The sequence below is a fragment of the Chenopodium album genome, chromosome 12 (genome assembly GCF_948465745.1).
Source record: "Chenopodium album chromosome 12, dcCheAlbu1.1, whole genome shotgun sequence".
Taxonomy (NCBI): Eukaryota; Viridiplantae; Streptophyta; class Magnoliopsida; order Caryophyllales; family Amaranthaceae; genus Chenopodium; species Chenopodium album.
The window spans coordinates 11645549-11665730 of NC_137845.1; the positions used below are offsets into that span (position 1 = coordinate 11645549).

General features: G+C 35.7%; 1 protein-coding gene across 1 annotated transcript; it reads left to right on the forward strand.

Annotated features, from left to right (window-relative positions):
- Positions 1–13057: 13057 nt before the first annotated feature.
- Positions 13058–14097, forward strand: LOC145570858 (uncharacterized). Its single transcript, XM_081629984.1, has 2 exons — positions 13058–13208; positions 13310–14097. The coding sequence occupies exons 1-2, from the start codon at positions 13058–13060 to the stop codon at positions 14095–14097; spliced, it is 939 nt and encodes a 312-aa protein (XP_081486110.1).
- Positions 14098–20182: the final 6085 nt, after the last annotated feature.

Consider the following 20182-nt stretch of genomic DNA (forward strand, 5'->3'; position numbering starts at 1 on the left):
TTCAACATAATCCAACAAATGAAATTAGTTCTTCGCTCTCATTTATTCACTAGGGTCAGATTATGAATAGATTTCATTTATGAAAGATCGACATAAACTAGACACGACACAATTATTTCTTAACCTATTTTAAGCATGATCCGTTTGAGCACGAAATACATCGTGTTGCCTATATGGCTACACGACACTGCCTACCTATTACTACTAGTAGCAAATTAAAAAGAAACTACTAAGCTAATTTAAGTTTGGTCTAGTGGGAAAGGGTTTTATCTTCCGGGGTTTAATCCCCATAGAGGCACATTGGGGTGTGGATTTCCTTATCCTTTTCCCTCACTTTCAAAATACCTAGTCCGCTAACCCGGGACGGAAGGACATGTGAGATATTCCGGTTCGATAGGGTCCTTTTCTTTAAACAAAAAAAAAAAAAAAAAAAAGAAAGAGAAACGTAGCAGTATATTATGGATTGAAAAGTAAGGAAATCCACCTTGTGTCCTTGTGCAATTATTTACCTTATTGGATAGGTAAGGATCTTATAGATAAGTTTAAAAGTGGCAACAATGTAAAATAATACAATAATATTACATTATTTTAATAGACTTGTAAGGATGTTTATCATAAATTAAATGTTCATGGCTTTGATTTTGATATGTTTCCGCAAAGAGACATAATAGAGATTGAAAGAAACAACCAACCAGTGACGATTGTATAAAGAATTAGACTAGGGTGCTTATCGAGCGAGTCGATCACGAGCTGAGGGGTGCTCGACTCAACTCGAAAACTTTTTATATGTGCTCAACTCGTGCTCGCTAAAGTTTTGAGCAAATAAAACCTGCTCGACTCGTGCTCGTTAAAGTTTCGAGTCGAGTCGAGCAGCTCACATTCTGCTCGTTAAAATTTTGGTCCTTCTATTATTATATGCCTTTATTTATTTTTTGTTCAATTAATATTGTTTTCCTTATTATATATAGATTTTATTAAAAATTTATTCTTTCTTTTTTTATGATATAAATTAAGGCTTAATAAGTGTCAAATTTGTTTAAAGATAGTAACTTGTTGTTTGCAAATTCTATATTAATATTATATTATCGAGTTGCTCACGAGCTTATCGAGTCGAGTTAGACCTTGCTCAACTCGTGCTCGTTAACATCTCGAGTCGAGTCGAGCCAACTCGAGTCGAATTCGAGTCGAGCCAACTCGAGTCGAATTTTGACCGAGCGTTGACCGAGTTGAGTACGAGTTGCTCGCGAGCTGCTCAACTCAATTAGCACCCCCTAAATTAGACACATACATACATTGAGGCCTTGAGGGTATGGGACAAACTAAATTAAAAATAAATATAAATATAAATATTAATATTATGTAAAAAAAATATTAAAAATATAAAAATAAAATAAAATAAATAAAAAGAAGGCCTCGTGCTAAAAATTTCTCTCTCCTATGCACCATCTTCCATTCGCTTTCACCTAAGTGGTGCCTCCAAACGGTGGCTTCTCAACCCCATTTTTATTTCTCTATATTAGCAACAATTAATATTTTATTTAATCTCTTAAACTACTAAAAGCCAAAAAAGAAATTAATTTTATATTTCTTTATATTCCAATAACCAATAGTCAAATTTTGATCAGTTAAGTTTTGATTGTCTATGACTATATGAGCTTTAATTTTGAGTCTTTTGAACAAGTATCATTTGTAGTTATGTCTTGGTAATGCCTTTGTTTCGGTGGCAATGGCGCTGTTCGCGCAAGTATTTTCATACATCTTGGTGTACGTAAAGGAAGGAGTATATTAATAAGTATTCTAGGGACGGTGTATGACATTTTATATCTCCAAATAATTGACTCAATAAATTTTATTTGATTAACAAGAAAAATGACCATATTAAATCAGAATCTCTCACAAATCAGTTGAACTATTTGTACAATTCGATGCCTGATAATAAAAAAAAAAGAGCAAAAGGAATCCTTTCTTCCGAGTCTCAAACAAATATCAATAGTGAGACACGAACTTATAATCTTAATTTCACAAGGTTAGTTGTCCACCTTTATCAACTTAAGTTTATTGAGGATCTAGTAGATGGAGGGATGGTTAGGGCCTGTTCTCTTCAGCTTAATTTCACTTCATTTCAGTTCAGTTTAGTTTAGTTCAATTCAGCTCAATTCAGTTTACTTTCTAATTTCCTTCTCTAATAAACAATTCAGTTCAGCTTCAATCAGTTCAATTCAATTCAAATCCAATCAGTTCAGTCAGTAATCAAAACAAGCCCTTAGTTCCTCCATCTCCTCCCCATGTGACAAGGGTTCAAATCTCATTCTCCCTCCTGTGATAGGAGGGGCTTCCCGTGCACCTTATTTTTAAAAAATAAAAATCAACTAAAGTTGATTATATACTCCGTATCAAGTACTTCGTATATTTTTCCAAAAAAAAAAGTACTTCGTATATTTTCACGCGGGGAATCTACTTTAATACATTAACTTAATTATACGAGTACTAAATTGTACTATTTGTGTGGTGTTAAGCATAAGATGATGGAACCAAAATTGTCAGGATTCGTAGGAAAAACTGCGGGGAGTTGGAGAAGAGGAAAAGAGTGATAGTTATATTTAATTTTGGCACTATTGAAAAATACTCGTATAGTAATTGCTTTGGCGTGTCAATGCAATTCTGACGTAAACTCTTTACTAAAATCCAACCCACCTTTTTTTTTGGTTGTCTTCATCCATTTTACGAGTAGTACATTACGGAGTACTATACCTCCTATGCCCACAATTTCATTTTTGCCATTTTTTTTTGTCTCTATATACAATATAAGCCACAATTACATACAAGTATAAATCTTTAATTAAAATTATATATATATAAATTTCTTTATATGATGAATTGATAAATGATAATACTTGGTGAGTTGGTGACACTTTTAACTAATGTAAATTTGATAGAAGACTATGGCCGTGTTTGATAAATACATAGTACGGAGTAATAAATACATATAGAGTATAAGTTATAGTTGATTAGTTGTAAAATTTTGACTTAAAATCTTTATTTAAAATTTCCTCCAAAATGTGTTTTATGTTTGACTTATGACTTAGTCATATTTTCATGTCCTATTTTACCATAAATTATCTTTTTTTTTTCTTTTTTTCTAATAAAAGAAAATCGTAATTATCTTTATGTTGCAATAAAAACAAATATCATATGTATGCTCTGTACAAATACATTAGTATAAACCAAATCGTCAAACGGATCATATTTGTCGTCCATTGTTGTTAATAGTTTTGATCAGTAGGTCTTCAGTTTTTTTAAGGTACGATAAGATCTTAACCATACCAGATTTGGTCCAGTATCTGTGGCTTAGGCACTAATAGGCAGGATAGGGTAAGAGGATCCCTATCACCAAATACCTTATTTATTAGGATTGTAACCTCCCTCATACTTCTAAAATCCAAGGTAAAAACCTCACCAAGTGAATAAATAACATTTTATAGGTAGATTTTTATTACATTAATAATATAATGAGTGTGTTATACATAAGAAAATAACTAAGAAATCGATAAATCTTAGTCAACAAACTTGACTTTTTGTATGATTGAGGGTGATTAAATTAAGGTATATATAAATACACTTTGAATACACCCCTCATGTATACATGATCTGTAATGTTCCATCTTTATTCCTTGCACAAGGAAGGCAAAGGGAGGGATCAATAAGCCACATGCATAATGAATGACATTGATTTTAGAAACCACTAATTCAAAGCCACGTATTTCAAATTTATATGATTCATCAATTTGTGGCGATGTAGATACGTATTTCTAGACTTTTAGTGTATGTATGTAGAAGTATATACAATTATTTTAAAAATAAATTATATTAAATGGTTTGAATATTACTCAATTAGAAAGCAACTTTAGAACAATATTGAAAAAAAATAAAAAACATTAAGTTTGTAACAACTTCTGTTGCATTAGTTGTATGATAATTGGTCCATTTGGGAGGCCATTCACGTGTAGCCCTCATTCTATTTTGGAGTTGTTTAATTTGTCTTTGGGATCGATTCTTGGCTAAGGATAGATGAACGAGTTATTCCTTCCAATGACCAAGTAATAACATACTATTGGCTCTTATTTTTGAATGATTTTTTTTTTTTCTTTTGTCACTCTCTTGTTTTGTGTTCATACTTCTTTTCTCCTTTTTAATGGTGCTAGTTTTATACTTATCTCATCAATAGAACATGTAAACCTATTCCATTCGTTACAAATTACTCACAAAATTTTATTTATATAGAACAAATGTTATATAGCATATATTGTTAAGTGAGATTTATTATATATGTTTTAATTTTCTATTTTTATGATAGTTATTGATACATAAATAAATATATTTAATTAGAAATACATAAAATTACGAAGTTTTTTAATCGGACACATGTAACACATATATAAGATAAGGAACAAAGAACAAGCCATTTCTTATGAAACTTATCTCACTAAGCAATCTCTGAAAAGAAGAATATAGCTAAAGTTCGTTTCACTACCGAAGATATTGTAGTAACAAGGTTCTCCATGAGAATATGAGATAGTGAGATTTAGATTCTAGTAATCTACTCTGAAATAGGGGAATTAATAGTTTGTACATTTCTATTTTTTTTTTTTTTTTTTTTTTTTTTTTTTTTTTTGAGGAATAGGGTTACTTATGTTTAGTACTTCCTCCATTTATAAAAATTTATAACATTTGGACTTTTATGTTTGACAAAAATATTTTAATATGTTGAATATATAATGGAATTAACCAAATACACATATACTAATACTTCTAATATAATATAGTCAAAGTCAATACTTCTTAGATAACACATTAACAACTACAAAATTCAAAATGTAGTATATAATGAGAACAAAGGAAGTATATTACGGTATGGAGAATCGTTAATAGCTGAAGTCGAGTCTGGATACGTATTTATGAAGTCGCTATCAAAAAGAACATTTACTATAACAAAAATGAACATTTTTCAATTGAACATATTTACAATAATTTTGCATTTTTCAATAATCAAATGTTCAATTTCATGCAATATGATGCTCATTTTTATAAATCAATTGTTCATTTTCATGCAGTATGATACTCATTTTTATAAAATAAATGTTCATTTTCATGCCGCATATGTTCATTCTTATAAAATAAATGTTCATTTTCTTTTTTAATTAATACAATTTTTTTTGTTTGTTCAGTTGTATAAATTGTTCATCTTTATAGGTAAAGGATGTTCAATTAATATTAGCATTAATAATGTTAGATATTAGCATTTTGTTCATTATTAAAAAAACATATTGTTGAATTAATTAATTGGTACTAAATCATATGTTTTAGCGAATTGCAAGATATTCATTCAAGAGAATTGAAAAATCAAGGTACTTCAATTGAAGCTTTAAAAAATGTTGATAATAAGCAATAATATTATATGTTCATTTTTAGTTACAATTGAAATGTTCATTATATAATATTAGGCCTTGTTTAGTTCGCCTTATTTTTACTTATTTCGGAAAAATAAGTTCATATTAGATCAAATCAGAAAAAATAAGTTCAGGTCATATCATCGTTTTATATGCAGTTTTTTATCACTACATATCTTTAATTTAGTAATGAAAAAAATTATAAAAATCACATATTAATAAAATACACATAATTACGAATCTAACAAGACCGCACTTGATATATTTTTTCCGTATAGATTATTATATATTTAAGGTCAGGGTTTGGTCAAATCTAACATTCAAATCAGATCAGATAAGTTCAGATAAGCAAAAATAAAGGTGAACCAAACAAGCCCTTAGATGTACAATCTTTTTTTTTTTTTTTTTTTTTTTTCAGTTTCATAATCTCTTTATTTTACTCTTATATTATAAATGTTCATTTTTATATATTACATTGTTCTGAAATAAATGTTCATTTTTTTTTTCTAGTAAATGACTTTTATTTATTTATTTATTAATTTTTTTTTTTAAGTAAATGTTCATTTATATTGCACGACTTTAACTAAAGCTAGCTGGGTGCAACCCTAGCTGAAAAATTGCGATTTTCAGATACGTGAGGTAGGGGTGAGGCTTTTTGGCGCAAATGGGGCCTGATAGGCCAGATTTTTGGGCAAACTCTGGTGGGCCTTTGTGCACAAAGTTTTCATAAACTATTTGTGTTAGTTGGCTAACCAAGACATGCAGACCACTTTCCTTGAAGTTAGCTTGGTCTAGACTCTAGACTCTCCACCCAAACATTATGAAATTTTTATAAATTATAAGGTTAGAAAAAAGAAACAGGAAAGAATTTGGCATATTTTTGTTTTATACTTTGGGCCTGTTTATATTTATTAAACTGAGCTAAACTGAATTAAATTGAACTGATTGGAGCTAAACTGAACTGAACTGAACTGAGCTGAAATGAATATTTTATGAGAGAGAGAAATTAGGAGCTGAACTGAACTGAACTGAATTGAACTGATTGGAGCTGAACTGAACTGAAATTAAGTAAATGTGAACAGACCCTTTAAAGCACCCACTATGACATTATGAAAAAAATATTTATTAAAATGGTAAGAAAATATATCAATGTAGAAACAATTTTTATAATTTATTTTAGAGAATTGCCATGTTAATTTCGTGTTGTAAATTCTCATTATCAATCAAAACTATCTATCTAATTAAACAGGTCAAGTCAGGTTAACTTGATTAATTAAACGGATTATAAACACTTAACACCAGCTAACTCAATTTTTGTATCCAATTTATATCGTATTATCGTACCATGTTAGCCTTTTCCATCTCTATTCAAATTTCTACCCGATCACAACCACGCTGCAATGAATTGTCGTATTTTAGGCTGTGAAAAAATTAATTTTGCACGGTCCTACAGAGTAGGTAAGGTTGTAATAAACAAGAAACATGGAAGAATTTAGCAGACTTGTCTCGGAATATATGTATACAATATTACAATTTATTTGTAGGTAATTTCTTTATACTTAAAAGCTGTTACTATATATGACTTTGTCAAAATTAATTTGCAATTGACTTAATCAAACAACCTTCCTTAGTTAACTTATGTTAATGTAAAAACTTGTCTTAAGGCCTAGCTACCGAGCATCACATCACCATTCATTCATTTTCTCACTAAGTATTAAATTCTAGAAAAGGAATTGACTGGATTTTCAACCTTTGTAATACCAATTGTTATATATTATCTAATCAATGATGCAAGGTGTACATACTGTACAATTAGGTTAAAAAATACTCTGTGTTGTTTTCTTGGATCGGTTGTTGAAAAGTAGCTTTTACGTACTCCGTTAAAATAATTTGAGATTAAGTAAGACTAGAAAAGCTTAGAAACTAAAAGGTTTTAAAATTTTTAAACAATTTTTATTTACAAGTTTAGACTAAGCTTCAATTATTTTATTTTATTTTATTTTATTTTTTATTTTTTATTTTTTTATTTTTTTGAATAAAGCTTCAATTATTGTTTGATTGGTTCAACGTATTGTAACTGAAATTATATTCTTTCAAATTATTTTTACTATTAAGCAAACCTTATATTAGTATGTTTGAACTTATGTAAAATTATTGAGTTTGTCTTATTATTAGAATTTTTTTTGTGTCTAAAATAATAAGATCAGATAAAATTATACATCGTACTTCATTTGTTTTCTTTTACTTATAACATAGCCTCAAGGTACACAATATTAGGAGGTATTTATTATTAGTTAAACAAATGAACAACTTTATCGATCAAAGTAATTATAACACTAGAAATAGAAAAGGGTTTAACTGGACTAATTCATCCATTTTCATTATCTAATTTCTTTCACAAAGTGCATATTATGAGGATGTGTTCGAAGCATACAACTAAAATAAAAACCCTGAATGCCAATGTGATCAATCAATTGGTACAAAATTCAATTTAGAAAAGTAAGTTTGAAAAGTAGTCAACTTAAAATAATTCGAATAAAACAACCTATAAGACATTGACGTAACTTGAGACCTTGACCTAGCTAAAAGTTGTACTAGTATGTAACTATATATATAGAGAGAGAGAGAGAAAGAGAGAGAGAGAGAATTGGTGCACATTGAGAAACCTTGCCACCTTAAACCAACCTACCTGAGAGAGAGAAAGAGAGAGAGAGAGTTGGTGCACATTGAGAAACCTTGCCACCTTAAACCAACCTACCTTATTGGGATATATTTTAGGAAACAAGATAATTGTGAATATTGTGAAGATATATCCTAGAGAATATTGTGAGCTATTTTAGGTTATTTGGTCTTGCCCTCCAAGTATACCTAATATATAAATATTGTATGTGGCCATTGAGATTAATGAGAATTACACACAGAGTATTATAAGATCATAATTTATCATGGTATCAAGAGCCTGAGTGAGATCCGAAATCAAATTAATTTTTTTTTTTGGTGCGTAACATTCATTGTTCACGTACAATTAGAGTGTGAGTGAGAGTTCATTGCTTTGAGATTTATACATACACAAATTTGTGAGTTACGTGAGTTTGTGAAGGTTCACAAATTTTGTGAGGAATTGTGAGATTAATTCCTTTATTTGTGAGGAAGGAGATTAATTCCTTTATTTGAAAGGAATTGTGAAATTAATTGTGCCACTTACGTTATTGCTGTGACATTATAGTTGTGATTGTGATGGCTAGAGATTCCTTTTGTAATCACTGCCATCGCGACGGTCATAATGCGGCTAGGTGTTTGTGTCTTCCTGGTTTTCATGGAGAGGTTCGAGGCCAGAAATCAGTTGCTTCTGTGCGCGTCTATAGCTCTAACAATAACACTGTTTCTTCAACAAGGGATGGGGCAGCCCTTACGGGGCTTACTTCACCTCAAATTCAGCAGCTTTTAGACCATTTGAATAGTCTTAAATCCAAGACTAATGGTAAGCATGATTTGGGTTGGATTATTGACACGGGTGCATCAAATCATGTGACTTGTGATCTTTCTCTTTTGACGAATGTGACAAATGTGGGCCATTGTCCGGTGGGATTGCCGGATGGGAACTATGCAAATGCTTCTAAAATTGGATCGGTGATATTGCAAGGAGGCTTGACTATCTACAATGTTCTTTATGTGCCTCAATTAAATTGCAATTTAATTTCGGCGACTCAATTATGTGATGAATCAAATTGTGTAATGCAATTTACTAATAAACTTTGTGTTATACAGGACCTAATGACGAGGAAGGTGATCGGAGCGGGTGAACGAGTGGATGGACTATATTATTTCCGGGGTGTTCCTATGGTAAAGACTATGAAGATAGATGGGGATCATTCGACAGAGTTGTGGCATAAAAGATTGGGGCATCCTTCAGGAAAAGTACTTCAACAACTTCCATTTGTGAGTCGTAATAGTAATAAATTTAAATCATGTGATGTGTGTCCTCGGGCAAAACAACATAGGAGTAGCTTCCCTTTGAGTCAAAATAAAGCTAGTCGAATTTTTGCACTTGTTCACTTGGATCTATGGGGGCCTTACAAGACTCCATCATCTTGTGGTGCTCATTATTTTTTGACTATTGTAGATGATTACTCTAGGGGTGTGTAGACTTATTTATTAAGAAATAAAACGGAAGTTGAGTATATGTTTCTTAATTTTGTTGCTATTGTTCAACGTCAATTTTCTCAAGAAATTAAAGTGGTTCGTAGTGATAATGGTACGAAATTTAATTCCTTGAAAGAATATTTTTTTGCAAATGGGATATATTTTGAGACCTCATGTGTGGGCACGCCTCAACAAAATGGGCGTGTTGAGAGAAAACATCAACATATCTTGAATGTGGCTAGAGCTTTAAGGTTTCAAGCAAATTTGCCTTTGAAATTTTGGGGGGAGTGTGTGCAAGGGGCATGTCATTTAATTAATAGAACACCTTCTCGATTGCTTGATTATAAAACTCCCATTGACATGTTATTTGGCAAATCGCCCTCATATGAGTATATTCGGGTATTTGGGTGTTTGTGTTACGCTTATAATCTTAAAAGTAAGGGTGACAAATTTGCTAGTCGAAGCCGAAAATGTGTGTTCATTGGATATCCTTTCGGGAAAAAGGGATGGAAGGGGTATGACTTGGAAACCCGGGAATTATTTGTGTCTAGAGATGTGAAATTTTTTGAGAGTGAATTTCCCTACATAACTCCTAGTGTGACTGATAATTCGGTGACATGCTCCATGCCTTGTGTAAATAGGGGTGTGGGTGATGATGAGTGGTGTTTAGAGGATGAAGAGGAGTACGTGAGAGATGTGGGAAGTAATGTGAGATGCTTGGATGATGAAGGGGAGTGCGTGAGAGATGTGGGAACTGATGATGAGAGGAATGAAAGGAATGTTGGGAATGAAGGGGAGTGCGTGAGATATGATGAGAGGAATGATGAGGGGGCAGCAGGTGACACAGGGGCAGCAGAGGGCACCCCAGGTAGGCTGCGGCAAGACCCCACAGGCCGCGACCAGGGCGCGGAGGAGACTGCCAGCCCTTCTGCAAGGTGCGCTGAGTCTCCTTCGGCCGACAATGAGGACAACCAGAGCGGCAACCATTATCTAGTTCTTGGGCAGCCCATGAGTGGTGCAAACTCATCTCTTGAGGAAGAGCGGGAAGGGCAGCAAGAGGGTTGTAGCAACACAATTATCTTCGGTGATGATAATTTGGGTAAAGGCATGAGAACAAAGATTCCTTCGGTGAAGCTCCGTGATTTTGTGACACACACCATTCGAAATAGTCCATCTACATCTACTCAAAGTTCACCTGCGACATCACTAACCTCAGGTACCGTTTACCCTATAACACATTTTATTGATTCTCACCGATTTTCTGTGAAACATAGAAAATATATTGCAGCTATTACAGGAGGAAATGAACCCAAAAGTTTCAAAGAAGCCATGAAACATGAGGGTTGGAGAAAGGCAATGGCAGATGAGATACAGGCACTAGAAGAGCAGGGTACTTGGGTGCTAGAAAAATTACCTCCTGGTAAAAAGGCACTCGGAAGCAAGTGGGTGTACAAAGAAAAATATGATGAGCACGGAAACTTGCAGAGATTAAAAGCGAGATTAGTCATCTTTGGCAATCATCAGGTTGAAGGATTAGACGACAATGAGACTTTTGCTCCGGTTTCAAAAATGGTGACAGTTCGAACATTTCTTGCAGTAGCGGCGGTGAAAAATTGGGAAGTTCATCAAATGGATGATGTTCATAATGCATTTCTTCATGGTGATTTGGAAGAAGAGGTATATATGAAAATTCCCCCTGGTTTTGAGAGATAATTCTGATAAAGTTTGCAGGATGCTGAAATCATTGTACGGGCTTAAACAAGCTCCTCGATGCTGGTTTGCAAAGCTTTCTACAGCTTTGAAAAATTATGGCTTTAAACAGTCATACTATGATTATTCTTTATTTACTCTAACAAAGGGTAAAATGCAGCTTAACGTGCTAGTATATGTTGATGATTTAATTGTTGCAGGCAATGATAAAAATGCTATGCTCAATTTTAAATCGTATCTGGGAGATTGTTTCAAGATGAAAGATCTTGGAGTGTTGAAATATTTTTTGGGGCTAGAGGTAGCCTGGAATAAACAGGGAATTTTTATTTGTCAGAGGAAGTATGCACTGGATATTATTACTGAAGCTGGTTTACTTGATGCTAAACCTGCAGAGTTCCCTATGGAACAAAATCACAAGTTAGCATTAGCTCAGGGAGAGTATTTTCATGATATTGAGAAATATCGTCGCCTTATAGGTCGATTGATTTATTTGTCTGTTACCAGACCCGATTTAGCATATTCTGTCCACATTTTATCACAGTTTATGCAAAAACCCAGGATTGATCATTGGGAAGCAGCTCTGCGAGTTGTTAGATATTTGAAGAAGAGTCCGGGACAGGGTATTTTATTGAGATCTGATAGTGCTTTACAGTTGGAAGGTTGGTGTGATTCAGATTGGGCAGGTTGTCCTCTCTCCAGACGATCCTTGAGTGGTTGGTTCGTGCTTCTTGGTTTGTCTCCAGTGTCATGGAAAACCAAGAAGCAGCCTACTGTAGCCCTTTCTTCATCGGAAGCAGAATATCGTTGTATGAATGCAACGACTTGTGAATTAAAGTGGTTGAAGCGACTACTTGGTGACTTAGGTGTTCGACATGAGAATGGGATGCACCTTTATTGTGATAGTCAGTCTGCGTTATACATTGCGCAGAATCCAGTGTTTCATGAACGAACAAAACATATTGAGTCAGATTGTCATTTTGTTCGGGATGCGATTACAGATGGGACGATTATACCCTCGTATGTTCCTACGACGGTTCAGCTGGCTGACATTTTTACAAAAGCTTTGGGAAAAGCTAAATTCGAGTTTCTACTTCGCAAGTTGGGCATTTGTGACCCGTATGCTCCAACTTGAGGGGGGGGGGGTATTGGGATATATTTTAGGAAACAAGATAATTGTGAATATTGTGAAGATATATCCTAGAGAATATTGTGAGCTATTTTAGGTTATTTGGTCTTGCCCTCCAAGAATACCTAATATATAAATATTGTATGTGGCCATTGTGATTAATGAGAATTACACACAGAGTATTATAAGATCATAATTTATCATACCTACTTGTATAACGTTTAAACTAGAAATAGAGAAGAAATAATAATGGAGAGAAGATTATATGATGCAGCAAGAATAGGGAGTGTAAAATCTCTACTAGATTTACTGAAAGAAGATCCAATAATTCTTGACAGAATTTCCACTCTAGGAATATATTCAGAAATACCCCTTCATATAGCTGCTATTTTAGGTAACGTTGACTTTGCTAAGGAACTTCTAAGAAGAAAGCCAACCCTTGTCTCTGAAGTTGATTTACATAAATCCACACCACTTCACCTTGCATCAGCCACCAACAACGTCGAATTCGTAACGCTACTGCTCAACGTTAGCCCCGGGAACGTGTGTCGAGCACAGGACGCGTTAGGAAGATGTCCTGTTCATGTTGCAGCTATTAATTAAGGGTTGAATCGATGTTTTGAAAGAGTTGATGCGAGTTGATCCTGGTGTCGCCCTCGTTAGGACGGACCAGGATGATAGTATTTTACATTTGTGTGTTAAGTTTAATCAATTTGAAGCATTGAAGGTGTTAATGGAAAAAATTAGTGATGCTGCGCTTCTTAATTATGGAGATTATGATGGTAATACGATCTTACATCTTTCGGTTCTTAACCAACAATATGAGGTATGTTTGCTTGTCTTTGGTATGCTGATTGTAATAGTATACACTAATTGTTAATAGGCGATCAACTATCTACTCCAAAACACTGCAATAGACATCAACGCAAAGAATGCAAAAGGCGAAACATCAATGGACATCTTATACAAAGATGCAGGAGGTATAATTGGACGCACCCTTCACAACGCCGGAGCCACAACTTCAAACCTTCCACGGTTCCACCATCTTCGCTCCCTCAAAACAACGGCGATATTAGGAAGAATAATTCTGTGCTGAAGTACTTGCAGGACAAACAGGAAGCTGTAATGATAGCAGCATCACTGATAGCAGCAGCCGCCTTTCAAGCTGCTGTTAATCCTCCTGGAGGCATTTACCAAGAAACTTTTGATGACTTGGGAAGAGCAGTAACGACAAAGCGTAAGGCAGGCACTTCTATTATGGCATACAGTGACTCACGCCTTTACATTGCGTTCATTGTCGAAAACACGGTTGGTTTTGTGGCTGCCCTGTCTGTTTTCCTGTTGCTTCTGACAGGGTTGCCTCATAAGTACAAGTTCTTTAAGGGGATGTTTATGGTGTTGATTTGGATGGCTATTGTTGCGATTGCAGCGAGTTACGTGTCTTCTGTAATAACGCTTGCTCCTCCTTTGGAAAAAGATAAGATTGTTGCATTTTCTTATGTAGTTTTAGTCATTGCTATATTGTTGTGGATTTTGATTATTTTGTGGTATGCTGGTCTTGGTCCTCGCATAGTTGGGATTATTCACCAGAGACGTGCCTCGAAAAAGGGACCGGTGACACGGTCGGGTAGTCTCCTTGGGGGTTCAACTGGTGGTACTGGCAGTGTGTAATGAATGATCTTGCTATGTTGAAGTTGTTTTGTAGATAATATGGTTGAATTGTATGCAGAGTGGAAACATTTTTGTACATTTGATGTACTGTGATAGTTGTGTATTTTTTTTTTTTGAAGGAACGTTAGTAAGTTGTATTATTAAATCAGACTAAGTCCAAATCCACCAAAGCAATGATACCTTGGGGGTGATAGTTGTGTATTTTGTTGTTGCTGAATGCCGTTTTCCAAATTTGTATACAAAGTGTGCTTGTAAAAAATGTGGTTTGATTGGGGAAGTTGGTCCATCACTAATTAAGTTTCAATTTTTACTAAATGATTTGAATTTAATCAATAATTTTTTCATACTATTGATTTTGGGCATATACTGTTAGATATTGTAAACTCCTTCGATTGGAGTGTGTTCCATTGAATCATATAAATAGGGTTACAACGATGAGTCCTAATCTCGTTGAGAAATCTCAAAAGATATTTACAAAATATTCACAAAATATATCCTTCTATACAGGATATTAACTAGAATAATTTTCATATTCTATCACACCCCCGCAGTCATAGCGGTAGGAGGACGTACGCTGAGACTGGATCTGAACTCCAAAAATAGTTGCCGAGGAAGACCTTTGGTGAAAATGTCTGCAAACTGATAACGTGATGGAATGTGCAATACCCGTACATGCCCCAACGCCACCTTCTCACGAACGAATGAATATCCATTTCAATGTGCTTGGTGCGTTGGTGTTGTGCGGGATTATGAGATAGATAAATTGCACTGACATTATCACAATAAACAATAGTGGCACCGTAATGTAACTCTAAAAGAAGGTTACGAAGCCAACATGACTCGGCAACAACATTTGCAACGCCCCTGTATTCTGCCTCCGCACTTGATTTCGAAAGTGTAGGCTGACGCTTAGATGACCAGGATATAAGATTGTCGCCTAGAAAGCAACAATAACCTGAGGTCGATCGACGAGTGTCCGAACACCCGCCCCAATCTGCATTAGTATAAGTTATCAAGTTTGTAGGAGCTGAAGGATATAAAATGTTACCCATAATCAATGGTTCCCTGAATATATCGCAGAATGCGCTTCAATGCATCATAATGAGCCTCCCTGGGATCATGCATGAATAAGCAAACCTGTTGAACTGCATATGCTATTTCAGGGGGAGTAAAGGTGAGGTACCGTAATGCACCTACAAGACTACGATAAAGTGTTGGATCATGAAATTTAGGTCCACAGTAGCACTAATCTTGGATTGTGTATCCACTGGAGTTGCCGCAGGTTTACAATTAGCCATACCTACACGCTCTAAAATTTTCTGGGCATACTTTTGCTGTGACAGAAACAAAAATGAAGGAGTACGAGTGACAACAATGCCTAGAACAAAATTCAAAGGACCCAAATTAGTCATTGGAAACCCTGTTTGCAAGTGAGTAATGATGTGCTCACGCAGCAAATCTGAGGATGTAACCAACACAATATCGTCAACATATAGTAGTAAATATGCCATATCTATCCCATGTCGGAAAATGAATAATGATTTGTCACTCTTGGCAATAACAAACCCCATCTGCAAAAGATAGTTAGCAAAACGCTGATACCAGGCCCTTGGAGCCTGTTTAAGGCCATAGAGAGCCTTGCGGAGCCTGCAGACATAGCCTGGGAACCTCTTGTCAACAAAACCAGGGGGTTGATGCATATACACACACTCATTCAAATCACCACGTAAAAAGGCATTTTTAACATCTAATTGATGAATAGACCACTTACGAGCCATAGCTAAACTCAAGACTGTGCGAATGGTGGCTAGTTTAACAACCGGACTGAAGGTTTCATCACAATCAACACCTTCGACCTGCCATCACAAACTAAACGAGCTTTGTGTCTTTCAAGATCACCATTAGCATTTAATTTATGACGAAACAACCACATGCAATTAACAATGTTCACCCCCGTAGCCCCGTAGGTCTAGGAACCAAATCCCATGTCCCCGTTTCAATTAAAGCACTATATTCATCACGCATCGCGGCATTCCAATTTGGGTTGGAAAGAGTTTGTTTGTGATTTTTTGGAAAAGGAGGCCGGCAAGACACTTGAGTAGGGGGAGAAACAGTGAGGCCAAATTTTGGATTCGGTTTAACGATGCCGTGCTTGGATCGGGTTTGCATTTGTGGAGAGAGAGGGGGAGGTCGAGTTGGTGTGAGTGGGGGTGACCACGGAATGGTGGTGGCAGGTAAGTGGAGGGAGAGTGGTGTGGTGGGGTGTTCGGGCTGGCAGGCTGGGGCTGTGGGGTGCCTAGGCAGGCTGAGGCTGCGGACTGCCAGAGCTTGTTCGGCTGGTGCTCTGCCTTGGCTGAGTTACTGCCTGGCACGCTGGGTTTCCAGCTGTTGCTGGGTCAGTGGGCCAAGCCGGGGGGCAGCCTGGCTGGCTGGGCTGTGCACTGCAGTGTGCTGGCTTGCTGGGTTGCTCGCGGCAGCGTGCGATAGTCTGGTCTGCAGGCCGGCTGTGGTGGACAGTAGAGTGCCGCGGCTTGCCTGTGGATCCTACTGTCCAGCATGGCTTGGTTGGGCTAAAATGCGGAGCATAGGTGAGGGGTTATCGGAGGTTTAAAAATCATAATCCGAGGCTCGAAAATGGCTGAGATTTTTATATGGCATGGTATTTTCATCAAAAACAACATGACGGGAAATAATTATTTTTCGAGTGTTAAGGTCCAAACAACGATAACCCCTATGCTCTGTTGGGTAGCCTAGAAAGACACACGGTGTTGACCGAGGTGCAAGTTTATGTGGTATGGTTGCCGATAGGTTCGGGAAACATAGGCAACCAAAGACTCTAAGATGGGTATAGGACAGAGCAACTCCAAATAGAGCTTGAGCCGGAGTAATTTGATTAAGTGTCTTGGTAGGAAGGATATTAATAAGATATGAGGCCGTTTCCAAGCATGCATAATTCCAAAGAGACGGAGGTAGGGAAGCATGAAACAAAAGTGTACGCTTAACATTGTTAAGAGTACGAATCATGCGTTCGGCTTTGCCATTTTGTGAAGATGTGTGTGGACAAGAGAAGCGAAAAACTAATCCATTTTTGACACAAAATAATTTGAACGGATCATTATCAAACTCACAACCATGATCACTTTGGAAAGACTTTATGGGACGTTCAAATTGAGTTAGAACATATTATCGAAAATTAAGAAAGGTTGAAGAGCATGAGACTTGTAAACAAGAGGAAAAGTCCACACATAATGAGTATAATCATCCAATAGAACAAGATAATATTTATGATCCTTTTCACTACGAATAGGAGAAGTCCACAAATCGGCATGAATAATATCAAAAGCAGAAAAAGTAGTACTATTGGAATTATGAAAAGGCAAGCGAATGTGTTTTCCCAACTGACAACCTACACAGAAATTGGAGTCATTCTCCTTATTACAATCAATCAAATGTTTACTCCTAATAAAATTAAAGACGAGTGTCCCGGGATGTCCTAATCGGTTGTGCCAAGTAGATGGAGACAAGGCTGTGAGAGAGGTGGCTAGACAGGTTGATGGTGCAGCGATCACTGGATACAAGTCCCCCGAACTATTGCATCACTGGATACGGCCGTGTCCACCGACACCATCACCTCTGCCCGCTGGAGTGGGCTGTTGCTGTGGTTGGGGCTGTGGTGTTAATGGATGATGAGCTGTCGTTTTGGGCTACAAAATACTGTGCAACATTGCTAGGATCATTAGATCATCTGGATTCCTCAAGGAGAAGCCGTGACCTAGCTGTTTCAAACGAAGGAAGAGGTTCTGTTTGTTGAATCATTGCAGCAACCGTATCAAAATCGGTGCCCACGAGCCCTGAAACTAACCAAATTACCAATTTCTGCTCCGACACAGGTTGATCAACATTAGCGAGTTGATCTTTGATATGCTTTAATTTGCGACAATACGAAGAAATATCAGAAAAATTGGAGATATGCAAGCTATTAAATTGAGTTTCAAGATAAACCGCCCTAATTGTTTTATTATCTTGAAAGATGTCCTTCAATTTATCCCATATTTGCTGTGCTGTATCCCCTCTACTCAAGACAGTCTCAAGAAAATCAGTGGAAATAGTGTCGTAAATCCAATTCTTGACAACCGAATCGAGGCGTTTCCACATATCATCGGAAAAATCCGTAGGTTTTGTTGTCTTTGGATCAATATGATCAAGGACATTGTAAGCATGACAGTGACACTCAAATAACTCAACCCAATTTGAATAATGGACCTTCCCACGATCAAGAAGAAAAGGAATGACGTTTTTGATGTTGTTTACCCCGAAAGCAGGGTGAAACGCAAAGGAAGAAGACGGTGGTGAGTTGTCCCCATCCTTAGTCATGGTTGATGGTGGTGATGAAGGTGTTTAGGGGCGGCTGGTAGGGCGTTTAGGGGAAATTAAAACAGAAAAAAAAATTTGCGAAAGCGGAGGTTGGATCAAAACCTAAGCTATGATACCATGTTAGATACTGTAAACTCCTTCGATTGGAGTGTGTTCCATTGATTCATATAAATAGAGTTACAAAGATGAGTCCTAATCTCGTTAGGAAATCTCAAAAGATATTTACAAAATATTCACAAAATATATCCTTCTATATAGAATATTAACTAGAATAATTATCATATTCTATCATATACAATAGTGTTTTCTTTTTCGTAAATACTCTATACTTAGAAATTTTTAATTTTTTTTTTTGAGTGAACATCTCATATTGATTCATTCTCTTGGAGGAGAAGCTTTTGACATAACTCACCTGAATTGTTGCACTGAGAAATAAAATATAACCATGGTGAATAATTTATAATTTATAATTTGGTGAGGATGATGATAGATAATTGCTCCTTTTTTTTTTTTTTTTTTTAGGGGAATTGCTCAATATTTTTGATAGAGTTGAATTGTCAATTATTTACAGTACAACTTTAGGGCTATGCACGACCTCCAGGTTGAAAAATCTTGGATTGTTTAAGGGCTTGTTCTCTTCAGCTTATTTTCAATTCAGTTCAGTTTAATTCATTTCAGTTCAGCTTCAATCAGTTTAGTTTAGTTTAATTTAGTTTAGTTCACTACAATTCCTGATTTTCTTCTCTCATAAACAATTCATTTCAGCTCTATTTAGTTCAATTCAGTTCAGTAAATCAGAACCGGCCATAGGAAAGTGTTCAAAGGGCATGTCATTTTCATTTTTTTTTTGTAAAAAACTACCTCATATACATTTAATTTTGTGAAAAACTACCTTATAAAAAATTTGTTGTAAGAAACTACCTTATAAAAACTAAATGTTGTAAGTTGCTATCATGTGCTTGGTTTGACAGTGAAAGAGAAGGGAAATTAGGGTTTATGAGGGGGCTATGGAGAAATTGGGTGGGAAAAGGAGAAAAAAGATTGAAAATAAAAGGGTCATTAAACGTCCCTTATTCAATACAATAATCCGGTAAAAGGTAGCTTCTTTTGGATAGCATATAAGGAAGGAAAGGAAGGGGAGGGAAATAGGAGAAAGGGAAGGGGAAAGAAAGGGAGGGGGAGGTGGAACTCCATTTTTCCTCCAAATCTCTCCAATTTTGGAGGGATTATACTTATTAAAGAGAGAGGAAAAATGGATCCCTACCTCTCCTTTTCCTTCATTCCCTCAATCCTTTACCTAAACAAGAGAGTTTGTCCCCCTCCCATTCTCCTCTCTTCTTTTCCTTCCATTTCCTTCTATCCAAACAAGGTGTAAGTGTTTTATAAGGTAGTTTTTTACATCGGTCGTTTGGTTGGATCATTTGTAATGGGTTGGAATGGAGTTAGAATCCATTATATCTAGCTTTTTATTTGGTTGAGGTTTTTAGTAATGAAATCTCATTCCCTAGGGATTCTAACTTCACTCTATACCCATGGAATCCCATACCCACCCTTCCCCTTAGAGAGATTGTTATATACTCCCGGGTGCACTATACACCGACCCAAATAACCTAAGGTTAGTTTTGCTCTTCATTTGATGATTAAAAGAAAAACAGTCATCAAAATGAGAACAAAATACATATGTGTACGATACACCCGGGTGTATATAACA